Genomic DNA, 15,878 nt, shown 5'->3' with positions numbered 1-15,878 from the left:
ATTTTACAAACTGCATAGTGTCCCCAATAGGGACAAGTTTTCTTGTTGGGACTGTTATTGTTATTATTTCGGTTATTATTTGTATTCAGATTGTATGTTTACAAACTTTTGTCTTAAGTTTTGTCAAAATGTGATGTTTTCTGCAGGAAATTGCGACTTTGAAATCGACAAGTGTAGTTGGAGTAACATGAAAACGGATGACTTCGACTGGGTTGTCGGGAGTGGTACGACAACTAGCTCATCAACTGGCCCGTCTAGCGACCACACAAAAGGCAATAGTCAAGGTAACTATTTAAAAAACCACATACTTATTTACTGAACTGCTAAAGGAGAATATAAATCTTCTCGTTTCAGGTTGAACATCTGCAATCTGTGACAGTATAGGGTTTCGTTCCATTTTAAGCTGACATTCTGTGATATAACTCCTATTCCAAGCGACCTTAAATTCAACTCAGTTTGTCATCTTTATGATTGCTTTTAAACCCTGCACTACCTTCCATAGGAAAATACCTGTTCATTGAGACCTCTGCCCCAAGACGTCCAGGAGACAAGGCATTCCTCCAGAGTGCCTCGTTCATGCCCACCACGGGCCGATGCATGTCCTTCTACTATCTCATGTTCGGCGCGACAATCGGGACACTCAACGTCCTCGTCCAACCACAGAACCAGAATGCGACTGTGATTTGGTCTCTCTCTCGACAACAGCTGGGTACATGGCAACAGGGGGTTGTACCTATACCTCAACAAGGAGGCAACTACCAGGTATGTACACACTAAACTCACTAAAACCAAACACGAACTATCTCGTTGGTCACTATCAACGTACAGCAGCTTGATTGATTTCTGATGTGCTCGGGGTGTCTTTTGGGTAAATCCAGGCTTTATCTTCATCCACAGTTGCTGATTGAAGGGATCCGCGGCCCCGGCTACACTGGCGACATCGCCATCGACGACATAACCTTCTCAACACAGAACCCTTGCCCTCTGACACCAACGAAGGCTTTGGCAACAACACCAATGCCGCCCATAACGACCACAGTTGCTCTTGGAACTGCACCAGGTTAGGGGCAAACAAGAAACAAATATTTAGCTACAATTGATCAATTCCAGTAGGGATGTGTGGATTCTGTTTCATCAAATGACTTTGAGTTTTGATGAATAATAATAGTATTAAGAATTTTGTATGCTTATATTGTACGACATTAATATCTCACTGTTATAAGTCAGAACATTCAGATTCCATTACCATATGTGATTCTCTCTGGAGGGTGGCGATGTGATTACAGTGACCGCTCGCTAGACCAGGGTTTGGTTACCAAACGTGTATAATGTGTAACCAACCATCAGTGTCCCCCACAGTGTTTTATACATCTTGCTGAGGCAACATAAAACCTCACTCACTCACTCACTCACTTGCAGGTGGTTTCAACTGCAACTTTGACTCCAATGCCTGTAGCTGGACACAAGACAAGACTGACGACTTCGACTGGACCAGAAAACAAGGTGGAACATCCAGCTCTGGAACCGGGCCAAGCTCCGACCATACAGCCAAAAGTATGTCATGGGAGATAACATCAGACATTTCGAATGCAGAGAAATCAGAAGCCTTATGCCCCTCCCGAAAATGACATAAAATCCCCCTTGTCATGGGAAGAATGACTCCTGATATGTATACATTGCGTTGACAATTGACCAAGATATGTGTACACATTGGAGTATCAAGGCATTCGGTTATACCAGGGCAGGTAAACATTCACAGAATGATAGTGGAACCTAATTAATCTGAACAATACTGTACATTAAAAACGTCTGATTCGACGTAGGTAATAACGGGGTCCGGATAAACAGGGTTTCACTGTAAAAGTGTCACCCTTAATGTGACATCATGTGGATTATTGTGTCCCCTTGAACATGATAACGATTTACATATCTACTTGTGCAAACTGTTAGCATTTTGACATTTTTTCAGATGGCTACTACATGTACATCGAGACGTCATCACCACGACGACCTGGCCAGAAAGCTCGCCTAATCAGCCCGCCAATCATCGGTAATACACGGATGTGCCTAGTGTTCTTCTACCACATGTTTGGCCCCCACATCAACACGCTCAATGTGTACTTCTCCAGGAATGGTACTCTTGGGACCCCCGTGTGGACTAAACAACACACACAGGGCAACGCCTGGAAGAGGGGGACGGTGCAGATAGCAGGGGGAAGCACAACCGCTTCCGTCACTAATGTAATAATTCTTACTTAAATTTGATGATTGTGTAATCTAGGGACACCCGACCTTATATGCTTAACGTTTTACCTGAAGGTGGTTCTAATTGTAATTGTATTGATTTGTGTTATATCATGTTGTAAATCAGTTTTCCTCTTCAATTAGTCTTGTGTGATGTTTAGTCATTTTGGCAAATTATGTTAAGGAAACAAATAATTCTGATGGAATGTATTTTTTCCAGATCGTATTTGAGGGCTTGCGAGGAATAAGTTACTTGGGAGATATTGCAATCGATGATGTCAGTCTCGTCCCAGGTTCCTGTTATCAAGGTAGACAACCATTTTTCTACTCACATAGTCGTCTTAGACTAGACAGTTTAAGACACTGCTTACAGTTATCTAGGTGTGTCATGCTGATGTTGTGAAAAACACTAGGTGACGCAAAGCGTTGGCCTTACAAGTTCAGTGAAACCAATGAGAACTGGTTATGTTAATGACATATTTGAAGGAATATGGGGTTTGAACCCACAATTAACGAATCCTAGAAAGACTACAGAAAAAAACGCTAATCAAATTGCGATGATTACATAACTGGATCACCGCTGTCCCCAAAGAATTAAGAGGTATCTGGTCTCGTACTAGATGCAAAAATCTCATTCTGGTTTGAATATGTATTGCAGCAACTGTTGCCCCGAGTCAAGGGAGCATTCCTGCCTCGCCTATCGACTGTAACTTCGAGTCCTCCAGCATGTGTAAATACTACCAGGACGAAACGGACACCTTCGAGTGGACGAGAAGGTCCTCAGGCACATCATCTTATGGAACTGGACCGAGCAGTGACCACACATACGGAACACGACTAGGTCAGTTGTGTGTTCGAATGTATGTTAGTTCATTGAAAATGCCATTTGTTTTGTCAGTATAGTCATGATATAACCACTATGTCAGTTCTAGAATGGGATTGGTTCGACAGAATCATCATTTCAGCAAAGGAAATTATCTTAAGGTCCACCAACACAAGACATGTCTTCACACAGACATTATTTTTAATATAGACAGTAACATGTTTTCAATGCAGGAAATGTTTCTACATCAACGACCTTTAAACGCATGTAAAAATGTATTCATGCATTTTTTCCAGATACAGCAATATTCAATAACACTTCCACTGTACATCCTCTTGTTCAAGGTTCCTACATGTACGTCGAGAGTTCCGCCCCTCGTCGCTATGGTGACACTGCACGTTTGTGGAGTCCTACATTCTCTGCCAAAAATGGCCGATGTCTCACATTCTGGTATCACATGTATGGCGCAACCATGGGAACACTATCAGTGTATGCTGCCCAAAACACCACCAGGGTTATCCTTGGTTCACCTATCTGGCACCTCTCTGGTAATCAAGGCAACATTTGGAAACAAGAATATGTGCAACTTCCGAATTACAATTTGATGCACGTGAGTTGACTTTTACCTGTATGACTTTTTAAAAATACAGTTGAATGATATATATAACACATTTGTATCCAGTAATATACAGTAGTAACCTTGTGGCAAGTGTTGATATTTTATTTGTTTTTGGAGATTGTCTGAAATCATTTAGTTCTGTGAGTAAGTTAACTAACAACTACGTGTAGGATATGGTCCGAAAAGTCACGATTATTTTTGCACGTGGGGTCAGTTCGAGGCCGTCAGGCCGAGAACTTGCCCCACGTGCAAAAATAATCGTGACTTTGAGGACTATATCCAACTTAAAACAAAGTCCCATTCAAAATACATGTTAAACTAATGTCCACCCAATATGCACGTGCATAGATAATGGAGGGTCGTTCTTGTTTATGCCGAATCGATTGAAACTGCGCGCATGAACGCGCTAAAGTTCGAGCAAAACTATTGGAGGTCTCGTCTAATATGAGCGCGGAAAAGCACGTGCGATTTCTCATTTAGCTTTCAGTCTTTGTACGTGTTGAACATTCATTACACGAGCTCGAACCAGGCAGCAATTAACTCAGATTTTGAAAGACTCATTAATGCTCATAGTGAAATACTTGACGTGGCTGTACCAGATTTTGATGTGGGTAAAAGTGATATCTTGGAATCAGATGAGTTGTCTGGAAATGATACAGATTTGGTGGAACTCTCTCAACACGTAGAAGCAAGTATTCCCCAGGCTACACAAATTCCCGTTACAACTCATAACATTGATGACGCAGATAGTATTTGGAATTCCTAACCGTTTAGCAAGCCTGTGTCAGAGCAAGATCTTCAAAGTCTAAATTGTAATTCGGCTTTTTCTCAGAACACAGAAAACAAGAGTAGATAGGCCGTCGACGTCTTCCAAGCGCGGGGCAAGGAAAGACAATCCCATGGGTTACGTGATGACGTCGTGTTAAACCCCGACAGTATTGCTCTTTCGCATCGTGAAACAGATATTAATAAAAAATCTCATGCGTTTCTTGGTGGAAGTACGAAACCTAAAGGGCGAAAAATATCGGGGAAATACGTTATATGAACTGATCGCGATCGCCTCATCGCAATACTATCGCCGAAGATATCGAGATTAACGTTAACGAGTCTCCTTATTTCAAGGGGATGAGAAACGTCTTGGATGCTCGCATGAAGTCATTAGCTAAGCAGGGTATTGGCATTTAGAAAAGACAGGCAAATGTTGTTTCTGTCAGAAATCATGGTAGTTTTATAGTGTTAACACAAATACAGGACGGTTCCTGTATTTGGGGTTTAGTGCCCTTTTGGGATCTGCGGCCTCTGGTTCTGCTATCTCAACTTCGAAAACGTTGACATCCCCTGCCTCTACATCGGCTGAGGCAATGTTGACAGCTACAGCGGTGACCTGTGAAGATCCGGGGTAGTATAGGTCTTCAGCAACCCATGCTTGCTGTAAAAGGCGACTATGCTTGTCGTAAAAGGCGGCTAACGGGATCGAGTTGTCAGGATATCAATCACTGGATCGTCTGGTCCAGACTCGATTATTTTCAGACCGCCGTCATATAGATGGAATATTGCTGAGTGCGGCGTAAAACAACAAACCAACCAACCAACCTACAGCGGTTCTGGATGAAACGTCAACTCTCGCAGTAACTGAAACAACTACAGCCGAGAGTGCAGCAAAAAAATCCATGAAACTCGTATTACCAGATGGGGCAACTTTGTCGTTGTCTTTCTGAAATAAATTTAATTTCTAATGTGTCTCCGTTTCATTTACCGCAGAGGACAGAAATCATGGTAGTTGTATAGTGTTAACACAAATACAGGACGGTTCGTGTAATTGGGATTTAGCGCCTTTATTACAAACAGAATTTCAGTTATATCACGGCGGCATGTTCATTGCAGAAGAAAAGCCTGCCAAACTATTGTGGTTATGTGTTGCAGTGAAACGTGCGAACGTCGACTGGCATATGCAAACCAATGGTGAGCGTAGTTCCTTAACTAATTGGGAGGGTGCGTTTCTACGTTTTGTCTATCAAAGTTCACAAACACGGTTCGACTGACATGATCGGCTAATGGAGTTTAAACTATTGGAGGGTGCACATTAGTTGATAACTATTGGAGGGTGAACATTAGTTGATAACTATTGGAGGGTGAACATTAGTTGATAACTATTGGAGGGTTTATCTGCAATACACCGACTACTGGAGGATTACAGCATGAATGCGCACGACCCAATTCACACGAACATTCATGTGACTTTGTTTTAACGATAATGAATTTCACACAATCATTTTCTATTCATTTCAGGCTGTTTTTGAAGGGCGCATTGGCAGAAGCTACACTTCAGATGCAGCCATTGATGATGTCAAACTTCTCCAGTCCTGTCCAACACCAGGTATTAAACATCAGCTTATAACCCAATTAACATAATAATGCAATGGATTGACATTGTAGAAATGTAGCTTTTAGAAATATGATGATCAACACGACAAATTTTCCCTCAAGTTACAGAGAATATTACTTTTACTGAATAAGTTTTTATTTAGGAATGTCAAGAGGCATTTTACAGAGGGAAACGTAGTCTATCTTAAACAATTACTAATATTGATCAATTGCTCCACAACAAGGAAGCTACGTGGATCTCCATACACGCGTTGTGGACACTCGCAAACAAACGTACTTCCCCAAACTGTGACTTAACGAGTTTCATTTTTCAACTTCATGACATACAGTTACAATGTGGTTTTATTTGGGTGCTGGAGGAATGACAAGTGAAATGTCAGCTGTCATGATGCCTTCGATTATCATGTATTTGAAGTCTTTGTGACATCTGGTATTTACCTTGATAATATCAGCAAACAACCATCAGTTCCCCAAATATATCCCGATAATAACGGATCAACAACAACTGTTTTCAGCAATATTCCTGAAATACATGAACGAATATGTGGCTACGTCATATTTTGTTACTTTTGGTATTCAAACGCCGGTATTCTTCGAGAGAGGCCAACACGTTCATCACTGGGCAACTGTTCATCCTAGAAAACGTTTATGAAGTCACTGACGTTGGTAGAAGTGCTACATAATTTCCACAGGACATATTCATGTTGGCATCAGTATAGTATATGTTTTATGTTTTAATTGTATCCAATGCTAAATATCATAACACAATAGTGTACTATGTATTTTTTTGAATAGGCGATTGTAACTTTGAAAGTGGTACTTGCGGATGGTCCAATTCTCGCACTGACCAGTTTGATTGGGTGAGATTGACAGGAAACGTTAACAAATATGGAACCCACCCCAACAAGGGAGACCACACCTTCGGCACATCCAAAAACGGTGAGTATTTCTCAGACATCGTATATCTGTCAATCTTCAAGATGTCCAGTGTGATGTAATTATGGTTTATACAGCTGACCTGACATCTTTAGAAGTGGTGTGTATCGGTTTGTTTTTTGTTGTTGTTGTTTAACCCCCTCAGTCAGGAATATTTCAGCTGTTTCATGGAGGCTGATCGAGTATGAATCAGACGAATCAGTGATTGACATTATTGGCAACGATTCACTCTTTCGGGGTACCCTGACACGTATCGACATTACTCAATAACAACAACAATTCTTTTCCAAACACTTTGGATCAGGGTTCAAAGTAGAAATACAAACTTTGTCTTTTAAGTGATCCTTCTAAACAATATCAGTCTCGTCGAATCAGGAAGAACTGGACAAATGTTGCTGGGTTTTTTTTATATTTCATCACTGAAATGTGGTAATAGATTCGACATGATGATAAAAAAATAGTTCTTCAAAAACACGTAGATGTTCCATATTTCTCAATATTTAACGGTCGGTAGTATAGGAAACGCCGTATGAAAAATAACAGGTCAAAAGTTCAAGATTGTCAGATGCCTACTTGCATTGATGGGGAAATAGAAGGATGTTAATCAACTACTTCATCTCCACAGGTTCCTACATGTACATTGGAGATGGTAGAAGCGTTGCCGCCAAGGCCACGGCTGACTTTGTGTCCCAATCCATGAGTCCTACTGGAAACACAGGGCGATGCATCGTTTTCTGGTTCATGCAGACTGGCACGTCTTTCGGTTCCATCACCATGTACATAGTGCAGGTGGGTAACAGGTCCATCTGGCCATTATTCCAATATTAACAGGCCGCTGTATGTAGCTGAAATTTGCTGGCTGCTGAATGACATTCACTTTGTGATGATCTATTCACCTCCAATTAACATGCACAGACACACCCAGTGTTTCCGTCAATTGCTCAATAGTGTAGCGTGTTGCCTTTGATTGGTGTTGATGTGCGTTGCCGTGTATTTGTAACCACTTAATGCCCATGTAACTGTGGTGGTGGGGTAGCCTAGTGGTTAAGATGTTAGCTGGTCGCGCCAAGGACCTAGCTTTGATTCCACAAATGGAAAGGATTTGTGAAACCCATTACACCTCCAATGTTACTGTGCTATTGCAAAAGGAGGCATAAAACCCAACTCACTCAAACTTGATATTGCATTTACAGAACTCAACCCGGGTTCCTATCTGGTATATGGACGGGGCTCAAGGAACCAGTGCCTCGGCATGGGTGTACGGGCAGGCTACCTTCACCAGCACTAAACCTTACACTGTTGTTTTCTCTGTCGTACGTCTTGGAGGCGCCCACGGCTACATCACTCTCGACGACATTACCTTCAGACCAGGACAATGTGCATGTGAGTACTTCTTTTTCTCGTACGAGTGGGGTTCGGATTTAAGGTATTTGATTCTTTGTGTCTCAGGATCCGCTGATTGCAGGTACGAATCTCAGATTATACGTCTTGGGTTGCTTTCAGCATACCTGTTCTCCACATGTACACGACATTCATCAACTTTATATTTCATCCCTCATCATAGTTACACTCCGTGATATTACTGAAATACTCCTCAAATTTCCCTCCCACTCTTGAAAGAAGCTGGCTGCATTTGGGTGTATCTTACTCTAAACCATTTATATTTTAGTCCTGCCTGCACGGGCAGCAACCGGATCATCAGTTGCTCCACAGGCCATGCTCTCGACGACACCAACACCGCTAACTGCAGGTACTGTCATCACCTGGATGTGCTTGTTTCAGAATAAGAAATGTATTGTTATAATATTATAATAAGATAAATTTATTGTATGGTAACGGAAATCTTTGACTAAGGCCATCCACGCCAATGATGTCACCAGTAAGTTTGTCTAAAGGGAGTATTTTAATTTTGTCATGCCAAACAAAAGACAGACTTCTGTATCTATAAAATAGCTAGGGCTGTAATGGGGTAGTGATTTAGCTGTAAATAGACTTCAGACAAAAGAATAGCATATTGTCAGAAACATTTGTTGGTGATTTAAGAGTATGTTGATTTGATATTGATTAACATTTAACTAACTTGATGAAGGAATGAAACGAGTGAAATCAGTTTCAATATGAATTCCTCCGTCACGATGGACCTGTGGTTCTTAGGTGACAACTAACGCATGACCTACGAGACATGTGAAAACCTGAGGCAAGGTCAATATGCACCTTATCATAAGGGTTGCATTAGACCGATGCACACCCAAGTTGAGATACGATATGTTTCTTCACCATTAAAAGGTGCTGGCTCGTCAAGGAGTAGACCAAGCCATGAAGCACCACCACCCCTTTACTTGTTAACATTGATGTGAATATTTACATTGTATATTGCAGCTCCATCTCCCTATGACTGTAACTTTGAGACAGGCCTATGCAGCTGGAAACAAGCAAAGGATGACCAGTTTGACTGGACTCGAAACAAAGGCGGCACATCGAGCGGGAACACAGGACCGTCCGTTGACCACACCAAAGGAACAGCCTCTGGGTACTACGTCTTCATCGAGACATCGACGCCTAGGGTGAAAAATGACAAAGCCAGATTGGTCAGTGCTGTTGTGAAGGACACAACCATCAAATGCCTCCACTTCTGGTACCATATGTACGGCCCCGATGTCAACACCCTCAATGTTTATACAATGTCTTCTGGAAAGCTTGGCAGCCCTGTGTGGACCAAACATGGAACCGTTGGGAACAAGTGGATGGAGATTGATATCAACATCACGCCCAATTCCACTTACCAGATCGTTTTTGAAGGTGTCCGTGGGACAAGCTACCAAGGAGACATTGCCATCGATGACATCAGTCTTACAAATGGATTGTGCGGTTAGTGTGTTTATATATTAAGCTCCGTCGTGATTCCATCGCGTTATAAATTCCCAATGTTGCCGTAAGCTTCGCCTATTAAGAACAGGATGGTTATTGTGCATAAGTGTATCGTCACTGATGCTATCAATCACTGATGCTATCAATCACTGATGGTTATATTTTGCCAAATAATTTGTCTGTTGTTTAACGTCGCAATCAGCAATATTTCAGCTATGTGAAGTAAAAATCGAGTCTGGACCAGACAATTCAGCGATTGACATCAGCGAGCCTGACCACTCGAACCCCTTAGTCGCCTCTGACGACAAGCATTATCACCTTTTACAAGCATGATTGCTGAAGACGAATTCTAACCTGGATCTTCACGGGGTGCAAACTAAGAAACATAGATGGAAGAATACAATTTTTAAACTTATGGTCTACCAGTAATGACTGTCATTTAAAAACAGTATGACAAACAAAATTAGAGAGCTGATCTGGGAAAATGTCATTAAATTCAAATGACACAAAAGGATGGAATGACGCAAATCACCATTGAAGGGATGGGTTTAAAACTGGCATGGTCAAAAATTAAAAGCACAGGCTAGGACGTTTGTGTCTATTTGTATTCTTTTGTTCTATGAACATTATATCATAGCATCTTCGTCGCCAGTGTAAGTGCGCATTTGTTTAAACTTTATTGTAAATAAAACATTATTTTTTTCAGGGTCCCTCCACACATGTGGATTTGAAGATCCAAATATCTGCAGTTATCAACAGGATCCACGTGACAACTTCGACTGGACACGTACTCATGGACGAACAGCCTCCTTTGACACGGGACCCTCGAACGACCACACCTATGGAACAATCTCTGGTGCGACAAAGCTGCCACGTTATCTCGGCGTGGTCAGAGTACCTTAGGAACTCAAATACCTTTACATTTAAGAAGTGAACTGTTACATGCGATACCATGAGTTGAGTAAGGATAAGGGGACTCGACAGGGTGATTACAGGTCAGAGAAAGATCACAATCAAAGTAAACGTAAGGGGAAAGACGATAAAAGTGACAAAACCCTTTCCACAGATATGAATAAAAAATAACACTTGAGCCATTCACACGTCTGTCATTAAAGTACATGTAAATGTGAATATGGTTGGAAAGCCTTGTGTGTGATCTTCAGGTATGATTACATTGTTCAATAATACTGATTAATATGCGTTGCACATGGAGCACATCCTACAAGTAAGGGCGGTCGGGTAGCCTAGTGGTTAAAGCGTTCGCTCGTCACGCCGAAGACCTGGGTTCGATTCCCGACTTGGGTACAATTTGTGAAGCCCATTTCTGGTGTCCCCCTCCGTGATATTGCTGGAATATTGCTAAAAGCGGTGTTAAACCATACTCACTCACTCACATACTCCTACAAATAAAGACTCAAACAGTTTAGCAACACGTGCATTGTAGACTGTTAATATAAGTATGGTCAGTTCAAGTATGTTCACACTATGTTCAAGGTCACTACATGTATACCGAGGCCTCTGGCAAAAGCAAGGGACAAAACGCTAGACTTATCTCCCCTGTTCAGAAGGCCACAAACGCTGCTTGTTTGACCTTCTGGTACCATATGTGGGGCAAAGCAACTGGTACCCTTAACGTCTATGCTAAAGTCGGCGATCAGTTCGGTGGAGCAATATGGACGCGGTCAGGCAACCAAGGCAACCTCTGGTTACAAGGGCGGGCGACTGTCAAATCTCAAGGAAGCTGGGAGGTAGGAGTGACTTTATGACCATTTGGTGAATGAATATGTGTTCACGCTGCTCTTCGTAAATGATCAATGTCTTTGGGACACAGGTAGCCTTGTATTCTAAGTCAACCATGCGTGTTGCAGAGTTGCGTCACTTAGACACACCAGGGAATAATGAACGTGGGTTTGAATCCCAAATCCCCCTTATTATATTTTTGGGATCTTTTTGGGTAGACCTAAATATGAAACCGATGAGACGGTAACACTTGTATCTTTAACAACTAGCTCAGGTGGAAAATTAGTTGAAAAGATTTTGATGTGTGTAGCTTCAGGCTTTCCTCCCAAATTTGGCTGATACGCCTTGATTAAACTGAAATACTGTCCAAAGTGGCGTTAAATCAAACTCACTCTTTCATTCACTTACTGACTCACTCAAAACAAAGAGACTGTGTTGTAGGCATTCCTACAGTTGACTCTCTGCTTTCTTTAGGCTGTGTTTGAGGCTGTCATGGGCAGCGACTACACTGGTGACATCGGTCTTGATGATGTCCTCATCTTAGACGGAGCCTGTGGAGCCCCAGGAAACTGTAACTTTGAGAAGGGCAAGTGTATGTGGAAGAACATTGGAGGAGATGACTTTGACTGGATCTCTGGATCAGGAAGAACTTCAAGTGCTTACACGGGACCAGTCTCTGACCATACCACCGGCGGTGCCACAGGTGCGTCTGCTAGAATTTTGGGTGAACATGTACAAAGCGAGACAATCTGCAGTGTATTGTATGAACATGCATTAAAACTCCGAGGCACATGTCTGGTAGTTTTAAACTTATTTTGACTTGTGTTGATATATCAGATGACCCGAAGGTAAGATGCTGTGTCATCATCTAAAATAATTACTTCAAATAATTGAGGGTGTAAACAGTAATAACCAGTGTCTTTTTGCTAACCAGATTGTGAGGCAGATATTGAAGATGTCATTTGATTGGGATGTCACGATAACCTATGATGAAACATTGGTGTCCAATGCATTGTGATGCAATTACATTGTAGCGATATCTCCAAGGTGATGGAGACACACATACACATACACATACACACACACACACACACATACACACACACACACACACACACACACACACACACACACACACACACACACACACACAAGCGCGCATGTGCATGCACGTCGCTACATATGTGCAGTTGTCTCGGAAGCAACGTTAAACCCCATTTCACCTCACCTCTGGCAAAGCATTGTCAATAAAGTTCGTTAATTAGTAAATCACATACTGTAAATAGGGTGGGAACTTGGAGACATAGGTAAATTACCTTACCTTGTATTGCAGGAACATACATGTTTATCGAGACATCTGCTCCTCGGGTACCAGGCGACAGGGCGTGGTTTCAGAGTCCTCTCCTGCCTCCCTTCACCACCACCCAATGCATGAGCTTCTGGTACAACATGTATGGACACTCGATTGGTAAGATAATTACAGCAGGGAGGAGATATGTTCATTAACATTCACTTACACTATATGGTATTATTGAAACAGACCACGGGATGACGCAAGGTAACGGTTTGGTAGGAATGCAGTATGTGAACAAGTGTATTGTATCATATATTATGTAATCACTAAATAACTGTGAAAAATGTTTGTTTTTTTAACGAAAGCTGGTTGGTTAACAGTGGACAGTGTTATCTATGTCTTCAAATGTTTCTGTACACAGGACTTCTGAACGTGTATATTGACAACCAGGCCAACACCACTCACACCTGGGTGTGGGGGCAGAGTGGAAATAAGGGTCAGGCTTGGCTTCAGGGACGGATGCCACTGTCTGTTCAAAAAACTAGCTTCATGGTAAGACCAACGATGTCCCCTTGGTATTCTGACATACGCCCCAAACTATTAAAGGACTAGTTTCAGGATAAGATCAACAATGTCAGTGGAAGTTTAACGTTGAGGAGTCCAGTTTAATCAGCAACTGACAGTTTATTTAGAGTAAAAAACGTGGATAAATCCCTCCGATCTATTTTTGTTGTTTTAAAGATTTGTATTTATATTTAACATGACTATTTTCTGATGGGCACAATGATTAAAAATAGATACACGGGGACATATCATTTTATATTTCAAGGATGTGTGAGGGGGGTTGAAAAACATAATTTGTGCCAGGAATAACAGGTTTTATGTCAATAAATGAAATTGATATCTGGATGTTCTTAAAAATATTAGTTAAATACTGATTGCTCTTGTCCTAACTCATAGCCATTCATTGCAGATACGGTTTGAAGGCGTGCGAGGCTCTGACTACTACGGAGATATAGCCATAGATGACATTACATTCACCACCTCAGCTTGTGGATGTGAGTTTTAATTACAGGTTAAAATACATCTGAAAACTGGGATCCCATTCAATAGGCTTATGTCAATACACTAACCACCAGCATACAGGAACGAAGTCACACCGGTAGGACAAGACATACTTACACTGACCGTGAACACCTGGTGTCATCACTAATTTTCAGTGTCTGTTTGTTTATTTGTTGTTTAACGCCACACTCAACAAGATCTTCACGGGTCCTAATTGTCAGTGATCAACTCACATAATTTGCACTACTATTTAACCTTTTACACCCACCAGAGTTTGTTTCTCTGACTATTCTCTGGCATTAATGTTATATTTTGTGGATATTATTCTCCTTGATCCAAATAAATGCCTCCTGCAATCATGACATGGATGATGGTGATTGGATCAACAACTGTTTGAAGTCATAGATCATTCTTATATTGCAGATATACCTTCATCGGCAGACCCGTCAAAGATTGCATCGACCACTGTTCACTTGACAAGCCCAACACCCAGCACATTTGGTAAGGAATGATCAAAGCCATAGGTGTTTGTCATAACTGGTAATATTTTTTTATTAATTTTTAACTGACTCCGGAAGTTGTTCTCTCAAGTGTTCCTTTTTATCCCAAAATGTACAGTCAAGAGTCCTCTATCACTGCAAAATAGTTGAGCTCCATGAAAAGCATATCCGTGTATATACTGAATAGTTCACATAAACGGCACTTTCATCTTTCCACTCAAGCCAACGGCTCAGTCGTCTGTATAAATGTGAAAGAACTTGCAATTCAAGCAGTATTAGTGTCAAAAATGATATTGTTTGGAATGTGATTGTACTAAACATGATCTAAGGACAAAATTCCATCAGAATCTTTAACTGCGCAGCAAAAGTAGAGTTAATGTATTTTAACCCAAACTCTTTCAACTTGAAATATAATCTAAAGCTGTCACTTCAAAGTAGCTTAAGTTACATCATACCGTAATTTGCGTTCTAATGCTCCTCCCTCATATCCAGGAATAATGTTGTAGATGCAGTTGTTGGTGTTCAATCAGAATACATGTTGCGCTACAACACCAATTTAACATTGCAGTTTCACAGTCCAAGTATGACTGTGACTTTGAGACTAACCTGTGCTCATGGACCCAAGCCACAGATGATCAGTTTGACTGGACGAGAACACAGGGTCCAACCGGCAGCAGCAGTACCGGTCCAACTGTCGACCACACCAAAGGGACGAGTAAGTGAAGTGATGATAATAAGTGAATGAAAGAATAAGTAGGTAACTTCTACGCCGTCTTCAGTAATATATTACATGCAGTTGAGTTAAAAAATGGGCTTCACAAACCGTACTCAGACCCGGCGTTTCAACATGGTGATTGAATGCGTTGTTCTTTAGGCTACTTCTTCTCAACAGATTACTCATGCAAATATATAAGAAGGAGAAGGATGATGATGATGATGGTGATGGGTGATGAATAAATAATATTTGATTATAGGAAATGGCTGGTACATGTACATTGAAACATCAGCGCCTCGTATCGAGAATGACACAGCACGGCTCGTCTCTGCCCAGCTGACAACCAATCAGGCCTACTGTCTCCAGTTCTGGCACCACATGTACGGGCCGAACATCAACAGACTTACTGTCTACCTACGGGTTGGTACTTCAATCTATCATCCAAAAGTACTCTCATTGCAAGTTACTTTTGAAATGAATATTCTTCTCTAATCTGTGAGATTAAAAGTAAGAAGGCTCCTAAATAAAGGCAATTATTTTCAATGATATTACTTCTTTGTTAATATTGTAGCACTAACTTATGTTATGTTTATTAGTATTCTGTCTGTAGATGTTTCTCATGGGCGGTTGAGATATGCTTTTGTTTGGGTGATACTTTTTTACCATAATTAAATGTTTGGAAGAAAGTT

The 15,878-nt window shown here is 41.3% G+C and overlaps 1 protein-coding gene across 1 annotated transcript in view; it reads left to right on the top strand.

Annotated features, from left to right (window-relative positions):
* Positions 1–15,878, top strand: part of LOC124138201 (MAM and LDL-receptor class A domain-containing protein 1-like) — a 95,220-nt gene that overhangs the window by 29,410 nt on the left and 49,932 nt on the right. The window contains exons 46-68 of the mRNA XM_048386544.1: positions 147–284; positions 503–762; positions 898–1,060; positions 1,420–1,554; positions 1,970–2,241; positions 2,465–2,552; positions 2,903–3,085; positions 3,412–3,677; positions 5,976–6,063; positions 6,867–7,010; positions 7,633–7,796; positions 8,201–8,390; positions 8,677–8,757; positions 9,387–9,875; positions 10,582–10,731; positions 11,370–11,623; positions 12,090–12,318; positions 12,949–13,083; positions 13,331–13,461; positions 13,883–13,967; positions 14,398–14,475; positions 15,043–15,189; positions 15,449–15,609. Coding sequence (XP_048242501.1) covers positions 147–284; positions 503–762; positions 898–1,060; positions 1,420–1,554; positions 1,970–2,241; positions 2,465–2,552; positions 2,903–3,085; positions 3,412–3,677; positions 5,976–6,063; positions 6,867–7,010; positions 7,633–7,796; positions 8,201–8,390; positions 8,677–8,757; positions 9,387–9,875; positions 10,582–10,731; positions 11,370–11,623; positions 12,090–12,318; positions 12,949–13,083; positions 13,331–13,461; positions 13,883–13,967; positions 14,398–14,475; positions 15,043–15,189; positions 15,449–15,609 — 4,031 coding nt within the window. The remainder of the gene's footprint in view (positions 1–146; positions 285–502; positions 763–897; positions 1,061–1,419; positions 1,555–1,969; positions 2,242–2,464; positions 2,553–2,902; positions 3,086–3,411; positions 3,678–5,975; positions 6,064–6,866; positions 7,011–7,632; positions 7,797–8,200; positions 8,391–8,676; positions 8,758–9,386; positions 9,876–10,581; positions 10,732–11,369; positions 11,624–12,089; positions 12,319–12,948; positions 13,084–13,330; positions 13,462–13,882; positions 13,968–14,397; positions 14,476–15,042; positions 15,190–15,448; positions 15,610–15,878) is intronic.

This window comes from Haliotis rufescens, unplaced genomic scaffold, assembly GCF_023055435.1.
Source record: "Haliotis rufescens isolate VD_foot unplaced genomic scaffold, xgHalRufe1.0.p SCAF_6, whole genome shotgun sequence".
Lineage (NCBI taxonomy): Eukaryota > Metazoa > Mollusca > Gastropoda > Lepetellida > Haliotidae > Haliotis > Haliotis rufescens.
Note: the sequence above shows the minus strand (reverse complement) of the source record. Positions and strands in the feature narration are given on the sequence as shown.